The following is a 25,308-nucleotide window of genomic DNA, read 5'->3' on the forward strand; positions in this document are numbered from 1 at the left end:
CACTGCTTACGGCCGGATGTACCATTTACCACACGATTTTGCCAAAGTTTTCCCAACTGCCACACACACACACACACACACACACACATACACTGGAATATCTGCAAAAGCCACCGAACCACGGATGGAATGGATTATGTCTTTCTCGCTCCTGCCCACGTTGCCATCCGTTCGCCTTCTTTTCTGCTGACGTTGGTGCACCGCTTGGGCAACACTTCGTCAGCCATCAATTCTATTATACTGGTACGAATATGACAAAAGCTGATGACGGATCCACATGCGCTTTTCCGGGGTTGAAACACAACAACAACAACAACGGCAAAAAAAACACCACCACCACCTTCTCCATTTACCAGCGAAATGTTGAAACGGATTCGGAGAAATAGTTTTGTTGGAAAGTGTGTAAAACTTTATCCGACTCATAAAACCGCGCATTTCGGAAGTTTGGAGTGTCTTTCTGCTTCAACAGTTTTTAGAGGCCCTACCACCCCGGCACCCACCTTACCCAAAGAAAGAAAAAAAAGAACACTGGCATTTCTAGAGCTTAGATCGTTGGCTGACAGGAAGGAAGCGTAATAAACGCTGACAGACTACTGTGAGGGGCACACATTACGATCCAACTCGTGTGGGACAGTTTTGCACAGTAAAATACTCTATAATTTCATTACACAGCGATAACCAGCAAGTTGCTAGTGCCCAGTTGATAAAGATCTGTGTTTTCTATGGTCCACGAGCAACACCGCTTTTTTTATGTTGCAGGCGAAACGTTCCCGCATCACTTGCGTACGCATTGTCTACATTCAGGCGTAAATGTTTTAAAGCGCCTGAAGTTAGGCAATGCATTTAGCAAAGTCTTTTTAATAGGGGTTTTTCTTTACCAATTTTGTAACTGAAACGAAGTAAATTTACGGAAAGTTTCATATTTGTATCTTTATGAAGAATTACAGAGTTATTCGAAGATATTACGTATGTGGAAAAGATATTAATCATAGGTGCTTATATGAGTACCACTTAAAATAGCTACAAATAGTGTTGTGACCCCATAATGGTGAGCTGAATTGTGCGAAATCCTTGAAATAGAGTGAGCTGAACAATAAGGTCGAGGCTCTTTGCGCACTGTGTGAGGTGATGTCAAACGCCACCTTATGTTTTGTAAGGCTCTTTTGTGAGGTCGCTCTGTTTTATGAGATTCAGGCGTGAGTTTTCTCATTTTTCCAGGTGTTTAGCGTGCCCCCCCTCTTTTGGAGTATTTTTTAGAGCGCTAACACAGTCTAACTACCATTATGTTGGCAGTCGATCACTCGCTCGCTAGACCCTTTTTATAATGATCTTTAGTAATCCTGCGATTGCAATGGAGCGAGTGAATGGAAAGTCTATCAACGATTCTTGATCGGTTTGTTTAATGCGTTCAAGTACGAAAGATATATTTTTACTTATGTTTTAACTATTCTCTTTATAAAACAAAACCTTTACTCACTGATACTGATGAGCAGAGTGAGTGAGGTCCTCGTCCGCTTATTACCCAACAATAATTACAAAATATTTGCGACTTATCCGCTTTAATTCTGACTCTAGGTTTTTAAAAAATAGAATTAGGATTTTTTAGGGATATTAAAAGTTTGATAAACCATCTTTAAAACGGTTGTAATAATTAGACATTGAATGATTTAACTTAAATAAAAATTCGTAAGAATGCTCAGGCAGAACGTGGAAAGCCTCCGATAAAAAAACCTCTTAATAAACTTAAAAACAAATTTTTATACAATGTTCCAGATACATCCTGCTAAGCCAGACTACGCAGCTACATGAAAGAAGGGTAATGTAAAATGTAATCGCTTACGGTTCGCTGAGTCCGTCGGGTGTTTTGTCCGTCTTGTCCTGGTTGGCCTGTTGCGCCTGCTGTCTCCGTTGGCGCTGGTGGCGCGAATCATCGCCCAGTCCGTACAGGCCAGCGACGGCAGCCATTATTTCATCTTCTGCCGCACACTACGCGCACACTACGCACAGTGATCGTCCTGTCCTTGCTCCACGTGTATATGTAATCGCCTTCAAACGCACACACACACACACACTCACTCGCTCATATATACACCGCACTTGCACAAAATCTTGAAACCCCCCCTCGTATTAGGAAGGTAGCGGTGTAACTACTGGGAGGCACTTGGCGTCATTTGGCCCACGGTACCAATGGGTCGCTACCGTACTCCTCGGTGTCCGCGTGTCCTCTGCCGTGCAGGAATGCACTGTGACAGAGCTGTCCGCACCGGGACGGGTTTTGGTTCACACACCCCAGTGATTGGCACACCAACAACAACGAAGCCCGTACGGGTAGTAAATGGGTCGTCCACGTTTAGAACCCCTCTCGCCGGGCAAAACAGGTGTTACTTCCAAAGCTGAGCGAACAAACTCCTTTTTTTCTCTCAACCCTTTCTCTTACGGTAACGTATTTGCGAGTCTCCGTCAGCAGTAGTTTAGCAGACAACAGTAATTATAGTATAGCCGCGGTTTTAGTAGTAGCCTTACAAACTAGAGCAATAATAGTGTAATACGGTACGTTAAAGCTTTGTAGTTGCAATTATTATTCTCTCTTTGTTGCCGTTTCGTTTTTTGCTTTTCTTTTTTTTTTTTTGGTTGGTTGTGTTGTGTTTTTCCTCCTTATGTTTTTGCGCCCAAATAACAAAATCTACGTATCTGCCTATCTGCACGCCTAATAGCTGCCTGGTCCGGAGCGTTGGCGGGTATTTTGTATTTCTCCCATCCCCCGCGTGTAAAAAAGGTAGTAGCAGTAGTATTCCGAGTGCGCCAAAGCTTCGCGGCTCGCTCTAGCAGCGCACCGTTCGCCGCATATATATATATGTATATGTATAACTGCGCTAAAGCCTTACTGCGTAGTAATTTCTAATCTTTGGATTTCCGTATTGTTCCGTTCGGGTTTTGGTTTGTGTTTTTTTTTGCTGGTTCCTTTGCTTTGTGGTGGTAGTTATCAAATATTGAAGTAGTACGCCGATAGTAGCAATAAGTAGTAACTGTAGCAATTAGTAGTTGATTAGTTATAGTAGACACTGCGCTACTACTTCTCTTCCTTCCCCTTTTTCTTCTCGCTTTTGACGTTTTGACGTTTTGACGTTTTGACGCTTTGACGTTTTGACGTTTTGACGTTTTGACGTTTTGTTTCTCTATTTCTCCTTTTCTTTTTGTAGCTTATTCTCTCTCATTTGCCCCCTCTCTTTCTCTCTTTTTCTGTCTCTCTCAAGAGTAGTTGTAAAACAGCACAGTAATCACAAATCGGTTGCGTGGTCCAGCGGTTCTAGCGGCACCTGCTGCCGGGCACGTATTAACTACACAAAGATGGCGGCTACAGTGCGGCAGACTAAAGACGTTCCGGTAGTAGTAGTAGTAGTAGTAGTTTGCTTATTGTTACCGTGCTGCGCGCTCCAGTGTGTCGCGCGTTACGGTATGGTGGACGGTGTCGAATGGTGCGATGAAGGATGGACCGGGTGTTTGCTGGCTGGTTAAAAAACCGAGCGCTCGGTGTCCGTTACCGGTGGCTGGCGGCGGCCGGGTGCCGTCCCATCGCTCGCGGCCAATCGCAAACCCGAAGCCGATCTCGGAACCCTCTGGCCACGCACAGTATGGGGAGAGGGGAGAGTGGGTCGCTGGGGTGGGCAGGCGGGGAAGGAAGAATATCGGCCGGTTGGGCTGGTTGTGGCGTGGAATCGTAACGCGTAACGCTCACATCACCAGGGTAAGGGCGCCACCGATGGTGAAGAACCGGGCACAGTGATGGAGCGGTCTAGCGACGATCGTGTACGTTTGATGGGTTGCTTCCATTCTCCGGTACGTGCCACCGATGAGTCGTAGGGGGCAGCTCGATAAATTCCACCCTAACCTCACAAAGATCCTTTACAGGTGATATGTGTGTCTGTGTGGGCCAAATCTTCACAGAATGGTTTTACGTCCCCGTACAAAAAGGTCCTTGCGACACCTTCACACATACACTCTATTATTTCCGCATACGATCAGCAACAACTGCAGGCGATGACGGTTTGATTGGTTGTCGAATACTCCTTTTCCGTTACACCCTACCCTATCTCATACACTGATCACTCATACACACACACATATACACACGCTTGATGATCCAGTTGGCTGTTGCGTCACACATACACAATACAAAAAAAAACAAACGAATAAACTAAAACCCCCCGGAAAGAATGGCCGGTGGTCCTCTTCGTTTTCCACCAACAGAGGAACAAACAAACAATCAACGCGTTAAACCACTCACTGTGGGAATTGAACACGAGCACAAGGCACCAACGTTTCCCCTTCGACGCAGGTGCTTAACGAAACGCCGCTTCTGCTCTTTGCTCGTCGAACTTAACTTCCGAACGGTTGGCGGGCCACACTTAGCCACCTTCGCCTTCCGCAACACTTAGACTGCGTTCGCACTACGCGCAGCTCGGGTATCACAGATCGCTAGGACTTGGCGGAACGCCTTCTTCCCCACCGGGGCTGTTCGCTATCGTTAGCCGGACTGGATTATGGCACACTGTTGATGGTTGAAGTTGAAAGGGAGGTGAACATTAATTTGCGCCTCTTAACGCTCACAGCTGCAGGTTGAATGTTGCTGGTGTTTCGCTCTATACTACCTCTGCTACTACTGCTATCAGTGTATCGCGAACGTCACACGGTCGAGATAGTACGCGATGAAATACGACGCATCGATACGCTTGAAGTCGTTTTATTTTTGCATTTGTTGAACTTTTTAATGATATCCTATCTACCCACACACAAACACACACACATACACACGCAAACAATCACACAGAACACTGCACCGTTTAGCAAGGATCGACAAGGTAGAGGAGCTTTGGGTTATTGGGATGCGTCCGGACTGGCTGAATGTGCCAGCGGAATAGTAACACCAACGAAATCGAACCCGGACCCGGTTCGGAACCCACCGTCCGATCGGTCCATTGGGGGAAGAATGCTTAGCGCGAGTGACAACGCGAATGCGAAAAAGAGCACGCGAGAGCGAACGAGAGAACGTTTGTGGAGTGAAAAAGACACCAAATGCACGGAACGGACTGACCAGGATGTGGAAGTGTACATTGAACAGAGCGAAACAGAAAATACCGCACTACACACACACACACACTCACGCAGCCCGGCTTCAAAACGCCAGATGTTGTAAAATGAACACTAACCCACCGAAACATCCCGTAAGGGATAGGGCCATTTTGTAGAAAAGATCCGCACCCGAAAGCGGCCAGAAACCTTATTTTAACCTTAGTGGCAGTAATGTGCTTTCCCGCTCTGGTTGCCTAACGGCTGGGCCGGCCCAAAGTCGCACACTGGGTCGAACGGTGGACATTTCGGGGGTGTCTTGCCAAAATGAGCTCCGTTCGATGCCTGTCACATCTCGTTTTAATTTCCCTTCTCACGAGCCAAATTTCGCATAACGATTAATTGGGTTCCTGGAACGCTTTTGCCCTAATATAGAATTCTGCTAAGAAGCGGGAAATTCTGCAATACAAACCAATAACATCCAAGGTTCAATTTACTCAACACATGGAAGAATCCCACCACATATTTCGAGGAACTTGTAGTGTTGTGTAAGTAATGTTTATTATTAAACCTTAATTGTTTCATTTTCCTAATCTCATATTGTGATTGCATATAACTAATCGAAACTCAAAAGAATACTAATTGATTAGAGCTTAATAATTCCCAAACTAATATTTGTAGCACAGAATTGGTACACTAACTGTACCAGCAATGAAGAAATTAGAAATTGTTTATTTTTGATATTATAAATACTGTACTAAACTTAATATTAAAGTGTTTGTACTTAGTCCGAAAAGTGATAAAATTTGTTACAAATATATCAAAAGTTTTAAACACGTTTATTCAAATGGTGTTTCTTAAAATTTGTTAAATGTTAAAAATTTGTTCCTACCACCGTCCCACCGTGCCAGTAGTGCCAGCCGTAACTGACCCCGAAATGGAAAGGTTTCAGTTTTGTTTTTAGCCTCTTGGTGTTTTCTTTTTTTTTGCTTCAAACTGCGAATGCGGAAGGTTTATTTTTCTCACACTTCGGCCAGCAAAATGTCACCCATGTTAAATAATCCACCAGACGGGTTTTTGGGGGAATCCAAACCCCGCCAGCAGTACCCATGTGTACCGTGCCAGGAGCCGGGATTCTAGATGACTGGTTGCTGGGGGATTTGTTTTGTATTTTGTTGTTGTTGTTGTTGCTCTTCTTTACCGAGTTGCTCTTCAGCCCGGTTCAGCGATTGCCGAAAATTAATGCATTCTTGCCCGCGCGGCAATTATTGCATTTTGCTTGCGGATAAAATGCGGCACGGGCAATAGCAGGGAGCGGTGAGGGTGGAACCGAGCGGTGGGTAGCTGGGAATCGGCCAAGTCCAATTCAAAATTCCAACGCACATCGCACTACTAACGGGCAAGAAGATATAGGTCGACCCGAACCGAGGCCTTTTGCCGCCCCTTTTTCCGTGTTTTTTTTTTTTGCTTCCATTTGTGTTGATTTATGTTATTAATGCTTCATCGAGCTGTTCGAGAAAAGTCGGGCAGGCTCGCGAGCGTCAGGACACCCGGACACGCCGGAAGTTGTGTAAGAATCGCCAGAGACCCAATTTTATGGTGACATCATGTTGCGCCGGTTCCGATGTCAGCTGCACTCGCTGCGTGTGCAAATAACCGGACACTACAAATCACAATGGTGGTAGGGAAGAAAAATGGCTGGAAAGGAAAATCCACTCCATGATTTAATAATTAAAAAATAAATAATCACACACACACACACCAGCAAGACTAGTATTCTTTCATCCATGTTGAATTTAACGATAAAAGAAAGAAAAACAAGGTGATGACAGAATTGTGATTTATACAAGCGGGTGTGCCTGTCATCGGGAAAATTGATACTCTGCCCCGTAAAGTATACGACGACTACAGCGAGAAAACCACACCAATGAAAAGGATGTGCAAGAAAATTTAAGCAACAACATGACAACGGGCCCCGGGTAACACGTTGCTCGATCTGGCATTTACACGTGCTTCGCTCTTCGTTGCTTGTCCAATCGTACGGGTGGGATGGGAAGATGGAGGAGTTGTGGAGTAGAAAAGGTAATTAGGGAGTTGCATAAAACATAATCGACGAAAGGACAGCAACGCCGGATGTCAGCGATAACGGGCGTGCTTCGAGTCGCTGTGTCAGGTGTCAATACACAAAGGGGTCTCACTTAAACACCTAATAGCCTTACGCTGGTACGGCAGCGTGTATAGATGAACCATAAATTTTCAACCTTTCTGCCCATTTTGCCCGTCGCTTTGCACCAATGCCACCATCGGGTGGATGGTATTCAATTCAATTATGAATTTGTAGCGTGAAATAGGAAGTACTGCCTGTTTTTTTGCAGTAGTAAAAGCAAGGGTCATTTTTCATACTTTAATAATATTAAATTGTATGTTAAGAAAATGTTTCATAGCGCCGAAAATCTAATAATTCATCAAATAGAAGAAATTAATTAAACAACAATTTACTTTAAATATATATTACGTGTTAAATATTGCATACCTTCAGGCGGTTTTTAACAGAATGATTCGCCGTAAAGTATGCAATTCTCACAACATCATCACATTTTGCACATGGTTATGCTATTATTACTTAAAACTCATATTTTTATTAATCTTATTCACTTCAAAATCTGTTTCCTATTGAGATAAATCACAGATTCAGCCTAAATTCACAGTTTTCAGCTGTGTTTTGTACAACCAAAATAGACCAACGTTATTATTCCATTGGCTGTTTGGCCTTACAGTAGACAAGAATACCATAAAGGTAGCATCATATGAGAGATCTGGCAGGTGATAGCATCGACTATTCTTGTCACTCGATGGTGCAACAGACAATAAAGAAATAAAAATAAAGCACAATCAGCCCACGCGGCGGGGTTTTAGGCCACAAAAATAGCCTTCAGTTCCCCGCAGGCTCGGAAACCTTTAGAAGCAAAAGAGAGGCATGAAAAATAACAACAATCTCTCGCCGTTTTGCCCCAAACGGTGATCGAAAGGTATCGCTTCGTTGCGCAACGCAATATCCTACAACCGGGGGTGTTTCTGGGGTGGTGGTTTGTTCCACCATCGATGGATTGTGGAGCTATATTTGGGGCACACGGTTTGGCATTAAATATTTCTTATGAAATGTATAAATAATTATGTCATCTTCTCGTGCAAGTGTTAATAGGACCGCAGGTACCTGTTTTTACTCGCTTGCTTGATTTTTCTGTTTCCGTTCATGTTGTTTTACCTTTTTTTTTAAAAAGGAATGTTATACGTTGAAATAAGAGTTAGCATTGTGCTTTTTTTTTCATTGCGCTTCAATATTCTTTTCCCTAACCGCGTTCCAATTTTGGACGTGTGTGTGTGTTTTTTTTCTCTCTCCATTGGTAGATAGTGTCCGTTCCGGTGAATCGTCCCTGTTTCATGATTTTATTATGCCATGTGTTTCCCATTTTCTTCATCGCTATCAAAAAAAACTGGCATTACTGTGCGAACGTTTTTTTTTGTTGTAACTATAGCAAAAACCGTACGCGCACAAACGCTTTCGTTTATGGTTTATGAATTTTGAAGCATTGTACTATGCTTCCCAACACAAAAAAAGGAAAAACAAAAGCTGCTTTTATAGTGCTTAAAAATGTCGTTTTATGCTCACAGCATGGGCTCCCGTTTCGTGCGAAGAGTAGGAGAAATAACGGGCGCAAGAGTTTCCCTTTTCCTTCAGGCTTGTTCAAGACAACCTGCAAACTGTTACAAAACCTAATAAGAAAAAAAAGAGTCCCGTAAGATGGAATACGAAATGTGGAAAGAAAACGTAGTAAAATGCTTTTTTAAGGCACATACGCCCCACACAAAGCCGCACGAATAGAAGATAACAGTTCAAAGGAGGCAGGAAGCATAGAGAAAAAAAAAACGGCTTGAAGGCCATAAACGATTTCAAGCGGAAAGGAAACAACAACACAAAAAAACAACAGATCCTTCTTGTAAAACCACACTGAAACACTCCGAAGGGACCCTTCATCAGGCAGAAATGAAACCGTCCGCTCCGGGGTTTTATATAGTTGCTTCGTATCTATTCGCGCGAGTGGGTAAATATTTTACAACGTTACTGTATAATTGATACCTTCTTCTAGCCCACTTACCATTATTTTCACACATACACACATACATACAACAAGCAAACCCATTCTGTGCAGCACGTGCGAACGGTAGCAAGGTGTCTTCGTACACTTCGTACACACAGCGACTCGAATGTTTGTGTGGGAGAAATACTTTAAATTTGCATATCCACTTTTGCTGCGTTCAAGAACACACACACACGGCCAGTGGAATAGTGTGCGGTGGTATAGTGGAGGGAAAGAAAAGACACCCGAGGGTAGCATACATCCTCCCGAAGGACACTTTTGCTTTCGCTTTAAACGTACCGTCTATCGCTTTTTGCTTCTTATGTTTTATTTGCATTTATCTCTATACGTGAGTGTGTGTGTGTGTGTGTGTGACAGAGTATGTGTTCAACCCTCGTCTCCCAAAACAGTCGTGACCGGTCTGTAAGGGATGTCCTGTAACGTTACCGCCAGGTTTAAGCATTATCCTACCAAAAAGGAACACACCGGTTGGTTAGCAACAACATCAACAATATCAACAACATCAACAACAGCAACAACAAAAATGAGAAAATTGCCCTGAAGCAAGCGTAAGAATCCGTGAGTACGCTGTCATTCAAAATCCTACTTCCTTGCAGACGTGCTCTCACATGCATCCCACAACACACACACAAACACACAAACCCTTCTCGTTGCTTACACTTCCTTTCTGGCCGAGCCGCTCCGACCCGGCAATGTAAGCAAAAGGATTTTAAGCCTTATCGGTGATTGACAGTCAGGCGCTTACTCGGTCGCCTGCAGCAAGACGGATGCGACAGCAAGACGATGTTGCCCCGTGTTGACGCCCCACACAAAAACGACCAGGCGTCTCCATCGCTCGGCTGCCCGCCCTCCAAAAACGACCAGGCGTCTCCATCGGCGCAAAAAGAGAACAAAAAAACGAAGGGCGAAAAAAGGGGCGCAAAAGATGGCACAAAACTCACCACCGGCGGTCGGGCTTTGTTTCTACCGGTCGGTGGATGAGAGCTAGCAGCATTGGATAAATAGTCCCTCGAGTGTAAATAATCCCATCCACCATCCCCATCCCGGGGCGCCATCAAACCGGGTGCCGCGTAGCGGGGCCCAGCGGCTCTTAAGCCCGCGGTGGATGGCAAGATGAGTGGCAATTTATTTGCAAAGTTTATTATTTTCAACTCGTTCGCTTCACCGCCCATTAGCACACCGGGCAAGTGGATTGTGAGGTTAGGGTTTTGGGGATGCGTGTGTGTGTGTGTGTGTGTTTGCACGGTATCAAAGCAAAAGATGTGCGATCGGTGCTGGCAGCTGTAACCGGTTTCCGGTTTTTCGCAGGATACAGGGGGGGGAGGCCTAGCAAAATAAGCTCATTTTGTCGAAGTTACACACGGCGTGTGCCTTACACCGTATGCAACATGTTTTCCTTCACGGTGGTGATATCATTTCATTGATATGTTGTCACTAGGATGGTGTGCGTGTGTTTGGTATGGTTTTTGGGGAGATCGTTTGATAATCATACGTGTAAAAAGCTGGATGTTGATGGGAATTTTTAATATGACTGTGTTTATTTTACAAGTTTGCAGAACATAACAACGCCGAGTTAATTGTTTTAAAGTCACTCTTGGCTGTGATAAGACCGGCAGTAAAAGTTTTAAATAAAACACATAATACAGTGTGGCATTCGCAAGGCAAACAGTTTAAATAGACTGTAGCTGTAAAAAAACTGTCCTAAAATTTCCGGAAACCTCAAACTTCCAGAAAATGTAAAAACAAATAATTAAATTATGTTTAACATGATGTTATGTAAAATGATCACTAGAGAGATATATATATATATAGAATCATTTCTTTTTTCAATCATTTTTTTCTCAATTTAAAAACATTTAGAATTTTTATCATCAAAATGTTAAATATTCAATCATTATCCTTACCTGGTATCGACAACCAGGTAAAACTTACAAATCAATCGATCCGCAAGTTTCGGGAAAAATTCTGAAAGATTAATCTCGTTGGGCACCAACTTTCTTTATTATTTCAATACTGAATTGAATTTTCTTTAAAGTAACACCAAAGAAATTCAATTTGATTTGATTTAAATTTCCTTACAATATCCCATCCAGATTTGTAAAAAAAACTACACCCAATCATTGCAAAGCAAACTCTTGATCTCTATTTGTAGCAAAGTATTGAATATTTGTGTCTTAAACCTGCCAGTTCTGACATGATTCGAACACTATTTGCTTTCTTGGCAATTTACGGCATAGTTTCTTCCACCGTACCACCCTTCGCTGAATCAGGTCAGCAAAAAAAAAAGCTTCTTCCATAATTACTAAAACCTTATCACCTTAATGGTGCACATAAACCTGCACACTGTTATCTGTCGCCCTTTTCACCCGGGTCAGGCATCAATACGTGTCGTAACATCGAGAGCATTTTCCTTTGTGACCGGGTTGCGGGTGGCACGATAGTACACGCGGGAATAGAAAATATGGCGTGCCGTATCCGTTTGCGCATTCATCATTCTCACAAGAGACTTGGCTGCCATTTGCCAGCCACCGGTACACGGGCGCTTCTCCACCCGTAAGCGTTTCGATCACGTACTTCCCCCAACCCCCAGTAGCGGTTCCAAAACTTACCCCCCCCCCCTCCCCCCCCCCCTCCCCCGCCCACGCAACTCACACGGCAAACGGCTGTCGGGAGAGACATTTCTATCTACCCGTGGCGGTTGCCATGTGCCACAATGTAAGCATTATTGTCCTAACTCGACACGCTTGTCTACACCGTACCGCGCTGCTGAGCGGTATATGTGTGGAAATCGAATGGGAAATGGTTCGCTATGCCGTTGCAAATGGATGGCGAAAATTTTTAGCTAATCACACGCACCGTGCAACTGAACGGGTGGCAGCAACGGTTGAAGCTTTTTCTTTGTTCCCAACACCACGGGGCTCAAACACCGGCAACACTCACCCCTAAATGCGCGGTGAGTGACCGTGTGAGTGACCTTCGGTGTGGCGTGCCGTTCGTCGTTCGTTTCCTTCACCGGTGCAGGAGGGTTCCGCCCTCGAAGCCCTTTTATTCGTTACCAGCAGCAGTGGCAACCACCATCTAAACGGCCACCCACCAATACAAAAGACTCACACACGCACGCATACCCATATACGTCAGTACAGGCACAAGCAAACGGTGAATCGGTGAACGCTGCTGTTGAAAATTTAATTCCCCGTGGAAAAACGCATCGATTGCAACAGTGCGCTCCTGCAGTGCCGTGTCGAGTTTCCCTCCCATTTCCATCCCCCTTTACTCTCCCTCTCTCTCTCTCTATCACTCTCTCTCTCTCTCACACACCCTACGAGCAGGGCGTGCTGACGCGTGCCGCACACACGCGGGTTGCCGCCGCAAATGATTTTCCGCTTTAATGATTTTCCAAACATCGATCGTTTCGTTATTTATGAATTGATTCGCCAAGAGCGCCAGAGCAATAAAACGCAACCCGGTAAAACTTTTGGACCGGGCTGCGTGTGTAACAAATGGTACCGAATGGTAAGCGAGCGAATGAATGGAGCAGTTTAGCTATGGGCAGTAACCAAAAAAAATATGAAAGAGGTTAAAGCACCAGCTGCCAGCAGTTGTAACATGGCCGGAGACGCATCATTTTTCACACTTGCCGCTTGTTCCGCTGGGAAATTCAATTCAATTGGCAAACAAGCGGTCGGTTAATGATTTGTCTCCCTCTTATCGTTCTTTCCGTATGTCACTCTTTTATTGCAACATGTAAGTAGTGTGTGGAAATATGCGTTTAATATTTCCCTCTGAGTTATATTTTCATTTTCTTTTGTTTTCCTCATTAGGAGGAACAGTGGGAACTTCAAGGAATTCTGAGTGTGATTCTTATCAAGAAATAAGATTGCGTTTTACCTCAGGAAGTCCTCAGGAATCCTGTTGTCAAACTGAGAATAGAGATCTAATCAGTTATGTGCTCAGAGAACCTGCAGCGTTGGGTTCAACAAGCGGATGGAGTCGTCAAATATCGTAAGATCGAAAATATAGACGAAATTTACCGAGTAACTATAGAGGATTCAGGGAAAGCATTGGTTTTGTTTGTTGATTTCTTGCCATAGAACCTGGACAACATCCTGGAACTTCAAGGTCGTCAACGATATCCAGTGTAGTACTTTATACCACTTTGATATCTTTGAGAAGCCAGGCTCCTTTCAGGCTAAAAAGACTTCGAAGAGAGATTGACCTAAACCAACGTCACAAATTTGGGGATAAAGGATAACCAATTTCTTAGGATCTTTGCTACCACTAGAAAGCTGTATCTGGGTAAAAAGCATGTCTTCAAAGTGGTTCATCCAAGACTCGAGAGCCCAAACTTTTGGGGACTATTCTTCATAGCTCAATCCAGATTGGGATTATTAGACATGGGCAGGGTTGATGTTGTAGTCTTCCTCATTCGCTAATCTTGAGGCTCAACAGTATTCATTGACTGTGAATACAGACGTCAGACGATACGTCCAAGGATACTTCTTTTCTTAAGATACCTCTCGTCTATATAGGACTTAGACGTATATAACCTAGGGTTGACCTGGTGGGGTCTTCACATGACAGGACTGGTCCAAAATCCCAACCGAACCAACCTTCCCAAACGCAGATCTGACTTTCCACCTCTTAAAGGGTCAATAAAGTCTAGACCTCTTGACGATGTTGTTCCTCTAAAGAAAAACAAGATTTATAGAATCTATATACACTTAGTGTTTTCACATACGCCATCGTGATACGGGTGATGTCCAAAACCAACGGAAAGTCCAGGAAATTACTCAGAAAAGTTTATGGGGTACATAATTTCTGTATCTGTGGAAGGACAAAGGTGGAGCCTCTTCAATGACAAGCTCAGTGAAGTTATACGATGAACTCGTCAAGCTCCGGTGGCCATGTCATTAGAATGGCACCGGACGACCCAACCCGCAAAAAGCCTTTTTTTTTCATCGTCCTCCACAGTGAACAAAGAATTGCGATGGAACGATGGCGTTGATGGGTCCATCAAAATAGGGCCGGAATATTGGATTGGCACTGTTGAAGGGTTTGGCGATAAGCCGGTTTTATCGTAAACCAACCGAACAGCACAAAAAAAAAACACACACAACCCTCCATAGGGTGCTCCGTGCCACAACGTAAACATACCACCGGCACATAGAAAGGACAGTTAATACATTTTTCTCTTTCGGTTCGGTTCGGTTCGGTTGAGTTCGGTTGGGGCGGTGTGTGTAAAAACAAATACCACCATATATTGATTGTGGTTACTACACGCATAAAAAACCACCCCCGTGGCCCGTGTAGTGTAGTTTGTGGTGTTGGGGGTTGAAAGGGACGGAATGGCAACAAAACATGCCACCACAACATGGGGGGGTGGAGGAAAAAATTAGGCCGAGGGTCGCAGGTCGCGCGAATCAATAATTCTGGGCCCCAATTGTTCAACGCGCGTTTGTACGTGTGCCATGCGTGTAATGCCACCGATCGCTGTATGTGTGCGCATTTAGAGGGTGTTTTTTTTTGTTTTGTTGCTTCCACATTTGTTGCCTCCCTTTTGGAGTCTCAACCTTGCGCCCTTACTTCATTACCGTGGATCTTACCGGTGACAACCTTTGTCGCGCCTGCGAATGTGTTTTGTTTCTTCTTTCTCTCTGTCTCGCTCTCCCACGTAACGCTAACGTAACGCTCTTCCACGTAAGTTTTTCACCGAACTGCCCAAAAGCTTTCCGATTCTTGTCATTTGCTTCGCTGTAATAATAACTATTTGTTGGTCCCAAAACTTTCCTTCAACATTTCATTGCACACAACCATTATTATTTTCTTTTGTTTTCCACAGTACACAGCCACAGTACAGGAACTGACTAATTATATCCATTGTTTCAAATGAAACAGCGAGTAGGAAAGTTGTTTTTGTATGGCTTTAGCTTTCGTTAAACGAAGACTATTCTTGCTTTCTTTTTCTGTTTTATCAACGAAAAACTGTTTTGTTGGAAAAGTTGTCTCTGTAACAAGTAGAAAACCCCCCCGAACGAGAAAGTATTTAAGCTTCCATTAATTTGGTGCGCTGCGCTATCCGGACGCGAGCATCTTACACGGTGGGGGTGTTCACATTTTCAGCGAGCAAAAAGTTTTTCTTTCCTTCTTTTCCTGCACGCCCATTTTCCAAAAAAAAAACGGTGCTTATCATCGCGGAGGATCTGTTCGATATTTTTGTACACACTTTCAAATGAATTCCTCCACAGCAGCGGGATGTCCGTTCCGCTTCCCAGCGAATTCATACCTCGCTGCCCGATTTAGCTTTCGGGAAAGCGCGTACGCTTTCGGGAAAAACAAGCAGCAAAATAAAACGATTAAATTAATCAACAAAACAAATTATTTCCATTGCTGCCGTTTCTTCCATTCCTGCTGGTGCCACGGTATGCAGTAGCGTTAGGTGAACGAAACGAAACGATTAAAATCCATACCCAGCAGGGATTACATTTCTTCCGCAAATACATCTCTCAACTCGGTGCGGTTCTAGTGGAAAATGCGTTAAGCTTTTGCTATAGTTTTTTTGTTGCAGTGCTACTACAACAAAACACAACCTTTTGTTAGACGTTTTATTTTCTTAACCAATTAAATAAAGTGGCACGAAGGAAAAAAAACAGTCTGGTGAAAGGCGAGGCGTAGAGCAAAATGAAGAAAAAACAAACTGCTATGCATTTAATGGAGTTAACCATCCTTTTTAGACGTTTAAGTATAGCATAAGAAGGCGGAAAAATAGGAAAAAGCTTCCTACATCCACCCAAACCCACCAACCATTCCCCCCCCCTCCTACCTCCACCCCCCCCCCCCCCCCCGCATGACACTCAACAACTACAACCAAAAAAATTCCCACGTGCTCGTGGGGCAAACGCAAAAATCCTACTTAGGGCGGCTTGGAAGCAACCAAAAGCGCAGTGAAGTTTTTCGAAGCGATTGAATTTTAATTAGCCGTTTCCATGCCACGGTTTCCTGTTCCATGCCACGCTCCGCGTCCCCAGCATCATCGGCACCATCAACATTATCATCATCATTATCAAACTCCCCGGGTTTGGCAGTAATTTTGTGCGAGAGATCGGCAGAAGATCGGGGTGTGAACGTAAAACTTTCTCCCGATGGAGCGAATTTCCCCGAAGGGACAGTCGAAGAGATGTCGCTTGGGGGGGGGTGGTAGGTAAGGTGGGTAAGGAGGAGCAGCGGGGGATTTGAACGGGGGGGTAGGGTGCGGTGCGGTCGGTAGTGTCGGAAAGTTGCCAATCCTTTTGGGGTGGGTGGATGATGAAGTGCGAAAAGGAAAACGAAGCAGGGAAAGCAGGTGGATGGGGGTGGGTGGACGAAGGGGGGCCCTGTGATGAAAATTCTAATTTATGCTGTCCACGGCACGGAAGGACTCTGAGTACAACTGAAGGCGACTTTCAGGCGGTTCGGGCCCGGCCCGGCTAGGCTCCAGGCCCGGCAACCGACTCGGGTTTTTGGCAAACGCAACCACATGGCATATTAAATCATCACCCCGTTCGGTTATACTACCCCTTACCCTACAAATTCCCCCCTCCCTCCTCCCCCGCAGCAACCATACACCTTCTCCCTTGAGTTTGCTGCCTTGCGGGGCCAGCAACCAGCCAACCCGAAACTCTGGTGTGTGTGTGTGTGTTGCGTGGAAAATAGGTTCGGCTGTTTCTTCGGTCAGCCTTACTTGTTCCCTTCACTGCGGAATTTCACCGCCAAGAGTGTTTGCATATTTTTTGGCACTTTGGAAGACTCTCCATCCGCTCTTTCCGCTCTGCCGGTCCACAACTGTTGGCCCCCTTTCCCTAGAGTCGCAGGCCACTGGAGTTTGTTTTACTTTCCATTATTCTTTTTCGGCCATTTTATATTCGCCAACCGCGCCAAAGTGATCGATCATCGATGCGAAAGGCACGTGATGCAGCCGGCGCGTAAAGCGTTTCGAGGGAGGTGGGGGAGAAAATTAATCTATGCGTAGAAGGTAGCTTTTCATAGCTCACTTCCCAGGGTTGCGGTGAGTGCGGTATAACTGCACTGTAAGATTAAATAAAGGAGATGTACATATATATATATATATATATAAAGGCAAAAGGCACACAAAAAAGGTTGCGATAATAAAATTTTTCCACATGATGAATTCACATGCAGACATCATATTTCGGTTTTGCATGTTAAAACGAGATTTTTCGCACCACCACCACTGGAAAATTTGTTAACAGAAGTGAGAAACGAACTTCAACTCCCGGGAAAAAACAAGGAAATGTACGTAAAAAAAAGAAAGAAAAAATACACACTCACACAACATTGAATGGGTAAAAGGTAGCCTTAGAATGATTGTGGTGGAAGGCAATTAAAATGGAAAAAAAATCACCCCTACCACCACGCTGACTTTGACTTCTGCTGCGGACGTGAAAAATACTCGGTAACTAAACACAACAACAAATATCATCAACAACAACAACAACAACAACAACAGGCAACGCATCGATCGGTGACATTACGTAAGATTGTATTTTTCGACCCACCGCTTGTGGCCGCTTTAAGGTTACAGCGAGCTCGCCCGCTACCGTTAGGACCCGGTTAGGGTCTAATCGCTTCCACCGTGTTCCTTCTTTTTTTTTTTCATTTCGCTATGAAATTACATGAAACACCAGGCGCCCGCTTCAAATTTTCGAATCAAACGCAAACTATCGCTAGCAGCGAGTTTACTGCCGAATGATGGAGAGGGAGGGGGGGGGGGTGTATTTCCACTTTAAGGATGATTTTGCAGTGTGGTTTTTTGCTTCCTTGCCTAAACGATATATAAACCTCGCATAAGTGCGCACACATACACGCACACACACGCAAACATCGACACGCAAAAGCGGACAGTTTGGTTAAGCACACTCCCCCCCGGAGGGGGGGGTGGTTCGAACGGCACCAAGATGGCGCGCGTTAGCGGCTCGAGGACCTTCATTTTGGACCTTCGCCCCCTGGCTGGGTGGTGGGGTGGGGGGGGGGACCTTTTGTTTGAGAAGCGCGTTACATAACCCGCGCAGCGCCTTTGACGGCGAGGCAAGAGACATACGCCATGCCGTATACACACACACATACACACATTTATATATATATAGATCTATAGGGTGGGAAAATCTATTCTCGCTCATCGAGAATTGCCACACGATGACGGCGAAACAGTTTTCTGTCCCTTTTGGTGATGATGGTTATAGTTTCTTCAGGCTGCCGAGCTAAGAGACACTGAAGTTGGGCGGGAGTAGGGGGAGGCTACAGAAGGATGGGGGGGGGGGGGGTGGCTGATGGATGTGGAGCCAGCTGAAAAGTTAGCCCTGCCAGAAGGCTGCAGCACCGTATTGAAGTGCAGGCCAACGAATGATGGGTGGATTGCGGTACTGGAACCTTGGTGAAGGATATGGGCGGATAGTTGGGCTAAAACATTTTCGGGATACTTGCTAGCTTGCTAGCTGAATGTAGCAGAGGTCGAGTGCAGCTTCGGCCAAGGAACTGAAGGCGAAGCAATTAATGCTGCCTGCAGCAGTTGCTACACAAACTTCGACACTGGTGCAATTGGATGCTAACACACAGTGCCCTCACTTTTGCTCCACATACTGTCACACACACACTCACAGACATGCACATCGCCATTTGCAGAAAGACACCCCTCAACTTGCTCGTCATTAGCGTCAGTGGTTCGTCTCTCTATATCCCGGGGTACACCGCAAAAGGCGAAGTTTGTCATCGAGGGGCTAGTAAACCCCCCCCCCCCCCACCTCCACTATAGCCTTTCCCAGGTGTTTCTTACCCCCCCTCCCCCTCCCCTCCCTTCATTTTTTCCTTTCTCTCTCACTCTCTCTCTCTCGCACACATACACACTCGTACACCAAACACTTTCTGCCCTATAACAGGTAGCGCAGGTTGTGCAGTGTGGTGCAGTTTCATGGTGCATGATGGAATGTTTTGCCTTCTGCCGGTACAAACGTTCCATTACCGGGCTCCCCCCAAATGGCTAAACAACATGCTTGTTGCAATGCAGAGTCACGAACAGCTTTCCCGGACTTCTACACCCTAATCACCATGCCATCGTCTTGTCTGCCATCGGATTGTTCACAAAACTGAAACCCACCGTACGGAAGTCACTGTACGAAATTGTTCATACCGGAGGATTCAGGATGCGTAGCATGCGTTCGATGCTAGCAGGATGCTGACGTTGCATGTCTCAGGATGTGGACGAACTCAACAATAAGAAGGGTATTGCAGGGTTTGCCGCAGCAAATTAAAACAATTTTGGTTGGCGAATCAATTATGCTTTAATTCCTTGAACATTGACAAAACAATCAATAAATATTTACATACAGATGAAATAACCCAATGACTATTATCCTTGCAATTAATATAACTTATGAGGAAGATCTTGCAAGATTCAAGAATCTGTATTGCGAATTTTTACGAATTTTTGAGGATTCATCAAAGCTTGAAGAATTATTAAAATATTTGACTTACAATTTCAATGACTCCTAGCTAAAGATTCATCTAGATGAGTTTTCTTAAAAGAGTCATAAGGCACAGCGCATCAAACTACAAAATTTAATTCATTTTCACCTTGAAACAGAGAGACTCCAAGCGATTCTTTGCATACAGTGTCCTACCATGCATAACACTGCGTTCCCTCATTCCAACAACAATACTCCCAGCCTGAATTCATCACCACATTCAACCCCAGCTCCAGCTCAAAACCCAACAATAACCATAAAAACCCTGCCTAAAGGCGTGGAACGTTTCGGATAGGATAGGTTTCACTCGCTGTCAATGACTGGCATGCAGTATGACTTCTCATTTGTGCAAATGTCCGTTCCGGTACGTGCGTTTCCTTCGAGCTTTGCATTGCCGCACGGTAATTAAAATGTGCTGCGTGCAGGAAAAGGTTCGATAATTAGACGGTGCAAAAGTGACACACCAAAACACCAAACTAGGCGGTCAACAATATGCGATGCGAGATATGGCCGTCCTGCCGATTTACATCCAATATTCCGACTCGGGCTCGCGCTGTACAAATGGTGCCTTGGTGCTACATTGCTGATGAAAGCGTTCATTTCATGTTCGTTACGCGAAGCGTCGGTGCGAAACATTTGTTGACCACCGCAAAAAAAGGCCAACCACCGTATAGCTGACCGTAATAACAAAGTTTTGCCAGCCGAATTGCATACTTTGAGGCGTATTGTGTATAGGCGCTGCTACCGCTACTTCCAACCATATAAAGCTTCTGTTAAGCAGCTTGTATCAGCCTTTGTGAATGCTCATTTTGTATGTGCACGCTGGTTTAAAATCTCGCCCTTAGGTCACCGGAAAAATGAGATTTTGCAAAGGGATGTTTTTTTTCCGTTCGTTATTTTTCGGGGGGTTTTTTTTGCTTGCTTTCGTGTGGTTCGAATTTCTGACGGTGCTTGGCCTAGTTTTCACCTGCTGGGCAGATAACGGGTGGTCCATTCGCAAACAGCCCAGCCTCGATTGCTTTTCTATCCAATTCATTCAACCATTCACATACACACACACACATACACAAATGCAAGAGGGTGGGAAAGTTGATTGGAAAACATATTGGAAGGCATCCGCTTCTTGGTAAACATTTCGGAAAATGAATCCCGGCTCCATGATCGACGTGCCGGGCCTACCGGAAGGTGGCCAATGGAGGGGGGGGGGGAGGGGGTATGGTAGTCGCGTGTCGGAGGGAGAAAGGTAACGACAACACATGGCATGTCTGTTTTGGAATGACAAAAAACAATCAACTCGTGGCACTCATGGAAATGGGAAGGAATTTATCCAGACAGAATAGGAAGCAGCAAAACACGGTAGAAAAAGCCGACGGAAAGCTGCGAGCAAAAATTCACTCCCGACAAAGTATTTTACCAGCTTGAAGCAGAGAAAAAAAAAACCCCAAACAGAACCCACAAGCATCTTCAAAAACCTGCTGCCATTCCTGTCAATAGGAGGTCGGGTGCCGAGCGACTCAGAACTTTCTTTCCAACAAGGCGTTGAAAAGTTGAAAGCATGTTTTCTATTTTCCCTTTTTTGTCTTGCCTGCTTGCAACAACAAAAAAAACGCAGCTTATTGTGCTTCGGATAATAAACAAAACCTCACGAAGATGCTACCGTTAAACTGGTTGAGTCGTCTGTATATGGCGGTGCGGCCCAAAAAAATTTGTTGTGAAAAGCGGGCGACGAATGCTGATGCCATTTATTAACTTATTCACAGCTTTTCCGCACATTTTTCTCGCCTACCCTGCCATTTCGCCCTCCCTGCCCACACACACACGCACACCGCTCAAACCCTCCCTGGTGATGTAATAGTTTACGGCAAGTATGGGGGCTTTGATAAAGGGGCAACAAGCAACAAGGGCTGAGTGGGGCGTGGAAGCACCCGAACGGCGAAGTTTGTTGGAAAAATCCGATTAATAAATGATTTCCCATCAGCATTTCCGACTCCTCTCCCTTCCCCCCACACCTACGATCCTTTTGCATGACGTTTCATTCCGAGCTTCCCAACGCCCAGCGCCGCATCCATTTCGACCCCTATTTGCATTATCGCCCCCAAACAGTAATCCCCAACCCAACCAACGCTGTTACGTCTCCACACTATTTGCATTTTTTTTGTTTTGTACGGAAGAGTAAGCAAGATGTAGAAAGGAGAAAGAGATGGAAGGAAAGAAAATTCATAAACAAAAAAAAAAAACGCCCCGCTATGAACGATGCAAAGCCACCTCGGGACGTTGCAGAATTCACTTCCGAAATCGATTCTATCAGTCATCCGCTGAGAATAGTGGAGTGGAAAGAAATTGAGAAATTGAAACCATCGTACGAAATAATTGGGTTGTGAAGAAGGTTGAGCAGTGAAATAAATGAGGCCGATTTTAGAGGTGTTTGTGATAATTTTTCAAACTTAACAGCTTTTTTTGGTTAATATTTTATAAAAATTTTACGTTTATATGAAAATATCAAAATAAAAAATATTTAGTTTAGTTCAGAATTTAACCCTCAGGTGGACCTCCATGAAATGGCGGATATGGCGAGATAAAATGAATGTTGGAACATCATCCGAAAATTTAGATTCTTTCATGATTTATAACCAAATAAACTGTGAAATTGAACTGATCGATAGATCCATTAAATTGAGACCATTCATGATAACATTCCTTCAAGTAAAAAATTATTGAATAATTTTCGTACTAATCGTAATATAAATTTCAAACAATATCCTGCAAAGCAACGGCAAAATTGCAGGTTTACTTCATTCATGCTATATTTCTTGTTAAGTTTAGCTCCTTATCTACAGTACAACACGTTTAAAAAACGTTGTATCGAAATTATTACCCAATGGAGACGCCTAGTACTTTATGCACCTGCATCCAGAGAGAATTAATTTAAAAAATGGGGATGGAAAAACCTCACTGAATGGGACAGAAAGAAGTGCTTTGTAAAAAAAAAGAACAAATCACACACTCAACCCCTAACTGAGGTACCCCGAACTTCATAATCTGACTAATAGGGGATGATTTTTGTTTTGTTATTAAATAAGAGAAGTGACAAAAGGAAAGCCATTGCTACCGACAAAAAATGAAAAGCAAATAACAATGGGAAAGGGTTACGGTAAACACTTTGACACGTTCGCTAGCCGAATCGGATTCGTGTTATCCCGTGTTGTAATCTCTCATTCCGACTCACCATTTTGAAGGCTTTGCGTTATGTACGAGGGAGGGGTGGAAGGGTGGCAGAACAAGCAGATAAGGGAGAAGAAAATTACGCCACCCAAGTGAAAAGAAGGGAAAAAAAACCCGGCCGGAATTGGAGCTGGAAAATGGGTTTCTCGTCGGTCGGCGAATTCTAATTTCAGCTGTCTCATCTTATGCTTCAACCCTTCGGTATTTGCCATGAGCAGCATGCAACGGTGGGGGTGGGGGAGGGTCTTTTATCAGTTTCCGTTTTTTATCACATTAATCACTTTTCAACATTGCGTTTTATGTTCAGGAACGCACAGTTGTGGGCAGGGGGAAAGGGAATGACAGGAGGTGGAAAAACCGGATGATGGAAAAGAAAACCCCAGCGGAACGAATTTTCGCTTTTTGCGTTGCGGTCGAGAGTGACTAAATCGGCAATTTGATTTCATGGTGGTATTTTTAGTTGTTGCTTGCATTTTTTTTGTTTGCTTCCTTCTGCTGGCCTTATCCTTTGTCAGTTTTCTCCTTCTCTTCATTTGTTCACACTGCGTCATACGCTATTTTTCATGTTTACTCTAACTCCCTCTCTCTCTTGCTCTCTCTCTCACTTTCTGACCCCTACCCCGCTCCTTTCCTTTCTCCACCTCTCGCTGGATTTCTCCCACTTCCCCCTTGCTAAGGTCCCCCTTTTTCGTCAACATTCGGCACTGGAGATCCCTTAAAACTGGTCCGTTCGCATTGCGGATGACTTGGTGGAATTTCCGCTTTCCTCTAAACGGCACGAATGAAAACGCAAAGTGGAGTGGAAAAGCAAAATCGGAGCAAATCCTTTTAGCGACCGTATCGTTAGCTTTCCTTTTTTTTCCCCTCCCCCTTTGCCTCTTTGACTGGGGTTCAAACGGGGTGTTGGCGGCAGCCAGCGGCAAAACGTACTCAAAAGACAGTTAAATAAAACGAACTGTAGAGGGACATGCCATCGTTTTGCTTTTTTCCTCGTACTTTTTTTTTCTTCGCTGCTCCTGGTGAAACAAACCTCATTTGAAGAAATCAAACTATGGAGAGAAGGGGTTCACCTCCCCCTTTTGACCCCGCGACTCCATCCTCACCTGTCCTTTTTTTTTCATCCGGCAACATCTCAAGTACCGGTACCGTTTCACTCCCCATTTCTTTACCTGAAGGATCGTTTAAGCACTCGCGTGGTCGGGTTTCGGATAAAACGTGTCCACTACGAGCGCGAACGTTTGCCATTTTTTTCTTCTTCAAATTGGGTAGATCGGTGTACGTGCCACGCTCGTGCTCTCAGGTTTGCACACTCTTCAAGAACTCCCATAAAAAATCGGGAAAACACACTCACACACACACACAGCACGGTTTGGAGTGTGGCAAATAAAGTGGAAAAAGAAAACCCCGAACCCCAGGTCCCGATCCATTAAAGCATCCGCTCGCACAAACCGGGTCGGACGGAGGTCACTTTATTTAACGCAAAATCACGTGCATCACCTCCCACCTTTCCCCTATCGTAGGCTTTTGCTGGTAACGGGGGGAAGGGGAGGGGGAGGGTGAAATAGGGTGCTTTTGCTTGATTGATCGTAGGGTTGTTTAAAGTCTTTATAACTGCTAGCCGCTGTCATTTCCAACCTTCAAGAAGATTTTATTTCGCTGCCTCTTTTTTTTTATCAGCTGTTACGTTCCGTGCGCCACCGAGCGCGGCGAATGGCCGCATGAAGGAGCGGGTGGTGGATGATTTGAGAAATAAAATGATAGCACTACTGCTGGCTAGTAGTTTTATTTGACTTGGATTGTGATTTTAATGGCGGTGGTGGAAATTCAATAAAGTAGTTTCACGCTCCCGGCATACATATTGCATAACTGTAGGCGCTTTTGCAAACGGTTAGTCCTGAAACGTGTTTCGCCATTTTGGAAATAACATTTTCCACAGCTGTTGCTTTTTCTAAACTTATTCAGCGAGAAGAGAGAAAAAAAGCAATGAATTATGATAACTTTGTTGAGTTACAATAATAGTTTAATTTATTCTGACAAAATATGGCGAACGGCTTCATCGCAAAGTGTTTCGATTTTAATGTTCTTCCTGTATTGACATGTATTGCTTTTTATGGATTTATTTATATTGGAAAAAAGTGTATCAAACTTTTAAGCACCACTCTACGCTTTATCACCCTAGAAATGGGGTTGATAATCATCAGATGAATTAATTTGAGTGCTCAGATGGGTAACTGATTTGTTGGTCGAAACTGATCGAAACGATTTCATTTTAACACCAATCCTGGTAGGGTGGTAAAGTATTTATATTTGTACGGGCAAAATAAATACAATAAAAGAATGATAGG

General features: G+C 44.4%; 1 protein-coding gene across 6 annotated transcripts in view; it reads right to left on the reverse strand.

Annotated features, from left to right (window-relative positions):
• The window catches only part of LOC128307365 (potassium voltage-gated channel protein Shaker-like), a 107,626-nt gene that overhangs the window by 76,581 nt on the left and 5,737 nt on the right, over positions 1-25,308 (reverse strand). For 5 of the 6 annotated variants that reach the window (XM_053045163.1, XM_053045165.1, XM_053045166.1 and 2 more), the window contains exons 2-3: positions 4,286-4,549; positions 1,841-4,149 (exon numbers count right to left, since the gene is read on the reverse strand). In XM_053045163.1, coding sequence (XP_052901123.1) covers positions 1,841-1,965 — 125 coding nt within the window. In that variant the 5' untranslated portion in view covers positions 1,966-4,149; positions 4,286-4,549. The remainder of the gene's footprint in view (positions 1-1,840; positions 4,150-4,285; positions 4,550-25,308) is intronic. The other variant, XM_053045164.1, reaches the window with a different exon arrangement.

Source organism: Anopheles moucheti, chromosome X (genome assembly GCF_943734755.1).
Source record: "Anopheles moucheti chromosome X, idAnoMoucSN_F20_07, whole genome shotgun sequence".
In the NCBI taxonomy this organism is placed as follows: Eukaryota; Metazoa; Arthropoda; class Insecta; order Diptera; family Culicidae; genus Anopheles; species Anopheles moucheti.